We start from the raw sequence: 3,561 nt of genomic DNA, 5'->3' as shown, positions 1-3,561 counted from the left end.
CCTAGGAATAGGCCCGACATAAATACAGAACAGAATTCTCCACTCAAGCACACAGAGCGACGTCCAACTTCAAGGTAAGCGTCTGGTCAAGTTTATTTTAGTGTGTTATGCCTGTCGGTGAACTCAAAGCTCTGTAGCGAGGGTTCATCCGGCAACTGTGTGTTTTGGCCGATTACTATCGGGTGGTTTAACGTGACGGCTTATTGTTGCCTATTTGCACGGCTGGCAGCGCTTGTATTGCATCCCTTTTATTCTTCCAACCGAATGTTAAACACTCGGTGCTCTCGTAAAAGGCTTACCCGTGCCTGGTACCCTTCCGCTGCTGGGACCACGAGGATTCAAAACACCTGCTAGCTTTGCTCGTGCTAGTAGCGTGTACTTATTTTAACAGGTTGGCCGATATAAGTAGTTTACAAGGTCCGGTCTTTACCGGTGCAAGGGCAGAACTGGGGTCTTCAGGTCTACCCGAAAGATCGATTGCTATTCTAGCAGACGTATTGTTGTCGGAACGTCCTAACTACATTTGTAGCTAGAGTTCACGGGGGAATTCCATTACCACAGCTGGTGTCGCGACCCGGAAACAGAGGGTGGCCATTGTGAACTGTTTGTATGGCCTTCTAGTTAGCGAGGAACCAAGAGAAGAAGAACAAGAAAAACAAGAAAACAAGAAGTATGGCGAAATAACAACCGACGGTACCAGCTACGCCTGCCAAGTCTGGCGGGGCTCGCAACAAGGGTTCAAGCTCGGACGTGTCGGCTGAACGCCAATCAGCTTGTAGAACACATCTACTGGTTGGCGTGGTCCGAGACCACGCCGTTAACTTTCAATACATCTCAGAGTCTAATTTGCCTGCTTCCTCACGCACAATGTACGTAAGGTAACGGGTTGCTGAAAGCCCGTTACAAATCAGACCATGTCGCTTATAGTATCGCTCTCTTCGCTTTGTATCTTTATGATCATAGTCACGGTATGCTTTTAAATTTGTGCGATCTTGATATTGCTGATAGGGCTCACCATTGGACTTGATTGCTCCAAACGACACGACTCTGCCATCGCTGAGCAACGCATCGTATTTTTTGCCCTTGCGCTTGGAAAACGCGGAGCTTATATCCTAACTCTTGCATAGTTTATAGTACAGATGTCATTATCCGAGCTGCTTGAATAGTTTGTAGAACTCGTCGTCTTTTCCATGCTGCAAATAGTAGAGCCATAAGATACAGAAGCCATCACAGTGCCCGAATCGGGGGTCTTGGATATCAATTTCGCGATAAGAATAGTCTTTGAGAATAACGCGTTGTCTTGGAAGGCCTAGAGGATCGAAGTAGCGCTTGTCTTTGTTTGAGACTACCAGCCAATGTGTGCCTCCGATAATTGGATTGCCCATATTGATTCTTGTATAATCTTTGCTACTATCAAGATTTTGCTTGAAATCGATTTGATCTACCTTTACCCCAAGAGAAGTAGCGAGTTTCATTAGTTGAGCATCTGTTGTTCGAGACAATTTAATAATTTTGTTCTTGCTCATATATTTTTTTTGCTGAAGATCTATATCTTGCCCCATATAAAGCAATTTCGTACTATACAATGTCCACCGCAAGCGATATCTCTGCTTTCGAGCACTCCGTCGAACCCGCTCCAGCTGAAACGCTCTTCCATGATAAGAAATGGACCTATATTCAGGATTCGACTAGTAACACTGGTCAATACGCTGGTCAAATTCAATTCAACCTTTCCACGATCTCTTCTCAAGCTGCGTTTGTCAACTGGGAAGAGGCTGTCATTCAGCTTCCAATCAAGCTTCAGATTCTCAATGCTGGAGAATCTTCTGTTACCTTGACCGCTGCTTGTACCATTGATCAGCTTGTTCCTAAGACAGGTGCCTGGCAATTCATTGGTTCCGTTCAAGTTGTTGTAGATGGCGTGACCGTTCAGACGAATCAAGTTCATGAAAATGTGAATGCTACGTTCAAGGCGCTAACCGAATGGGACTACAGCTCCTACGTTAAACGAGGACCAACGAGCAGCTTCGTGCTAGATGAATATCGTCTACCAATTCCCGGAGTCGCACAAAATCTTGACAACATGGCAACATCCAATTATATTAACGGCACCGTTGGCGAATGGGGTCTTTTTAACACATTTTCGAATGTAAGTGCGTACGAACGATCGCTATTCACCGCGCTTGATCAAAGCAGCGGTAAACTTACATATGATATCATGGGATCTAATGCCAGTATCCAAGTTGTGTCAAAGCCGCAAGTATACGTCGCGCCATCTGGCGCCGTTGCTGCCGGTGCTCCATTTTACGTAGCTCATTGTTTAGCCTGCATTAAGCTCTCTGACTTATCCGACTACTTCAAGAAATGTCCACTGCAAAAGAACACGAAGGGGTTCATCTATATCAACTAAAACAGCTCTGCTATGTCAATTACCACTGGTGGATCAGCAGGTACGGTTGCAGCAACGAATATTGCTAGCATCAACAGTAACATGAGCTTCGGCATCACTTGCCCAATTCTCTGGAATGGTTCATCCGCAAATACAACCAGCACTGGCGAATCAACTGGTTTAGCTATTCCAGGATCAACAAATTTATTAGTCACAGCCGATGTTAATGGTACTGCAACTTCGGGAAGTGGTATTGCTCCATCGTAGACTTTCTCTCGTCTACTGGTTCCAACGTATAGCCCAAATCCATCAGCTGACAACGCTCTCATCCCAAAGAAGACGTTCCGTTACTTTGAACGTGTAATTAACAAGTTGACTGTCTAAGCCGGTCAGTCATTTTCATGGACGGTGACGAATGGTATTGCCAATCCGAAGAAATTGATTATGCAACCTGTTATTACAAATGTAACCCCTGGATCAAGCTCTTTACCAGATGTGATCAATCCATTCCGTAGTTGCTTTTCAACGATTCCAGCCACGACGAGTCCTTATGCAGCTTTAAAAAATATTCAAGTAACGGTGGGTAACGTCCCAATTTGGAATAACCCTGCCAACTTCGGCTACGATCTATTCGTACAAGAAATGTCAAAATCTGGCGTTGATGGTGGCCTCGATGATGTCACTAAAGCTGGCTTATTGTCTCAGCGTCTATGGGAATCACTGTACCGATTCATTGCTGTTGACATTGGCCGTCGTCTACCCAGCGAAGATGGTGCAAGCAAGTCGATCATTTTTTCGGGCACGAACAACACGAACTACGCGCTTACAATTTTTTTTCATATTCTACGTGAAGTCGTAGCAGCTGTAGATACTGCTATGGGCACTGTCTCTCAAGGCGCGGTTCAAAACTAAATGCCAACCCGCTATCAATTAGTATTTTTTTTATTTGCCAAATATAGCATCCAGGCACAAATGAACGGGTTCTTCACTGATAACCAAACTAAGCAAAAAGCGTATGATCGCTACTACAATGCAATGGCCAAAAGTGATTTTGTCCAAGGCGCGAAGTTGAAAGCAACGATTCAGCAGCAAGCTTTAGACGGCGCTAGCAGCGATTCTTTGGCAACTTTGTTCCAACAAGACATGGGCAAATCACAGGATTATGACTATGA

At 44.9% G+C, this 3,561-nt stretch overlaps 1 protein-coding gene across 1 annotated transcript; it reads left to right on the top strand.

Moving 5' to 3' along the window:
• Window positions 1–1,585: 1,585 nt before the first annotated feature.
• Window positions 1,586–3,301, top strand: PITG_13693 (uncharacterized protein; the record flags this gene model as incomplete). The annotated part of the gene is made up of 5 exons (XM_002899356.1): window positions 1,586–2,366; window positions 2,497–2,528; window positions 2,638–2,666; window positions 2,726–2,730; window positions 2,775–3,301. 5 exons carry the CDS (start codon window positions 1,586–1,588, stop codon window positions 3,299–3,301), a joined length of 1,374 nt encoding a protein of 457 aa, XP_002899402.1.
• Window positions 3,302–3,561: the final 260 nt, after the last annotated feature.

The sequence above is a fragment of the Phytophthora infestans genome, genomic scaffold, assembly GCF_000142945.1.
Source record: "Phytophthora infestans T30-4 supercont1.30 genomic scaffold, whole genome shotgun sequence".
In the NCBI taxonomy this organism is placed as follows: Eukaryota; Oomycota; class Peronosporomycetes; order Peronosporales; family Peronosporaceae; genus Phytophthora; species Phytophthora infestans.
The sequence above is the reverse complement of the archived record's forward strand: the minus strand, read 5'-3'. Positions and strand labels throughout refer to the sequence as shown.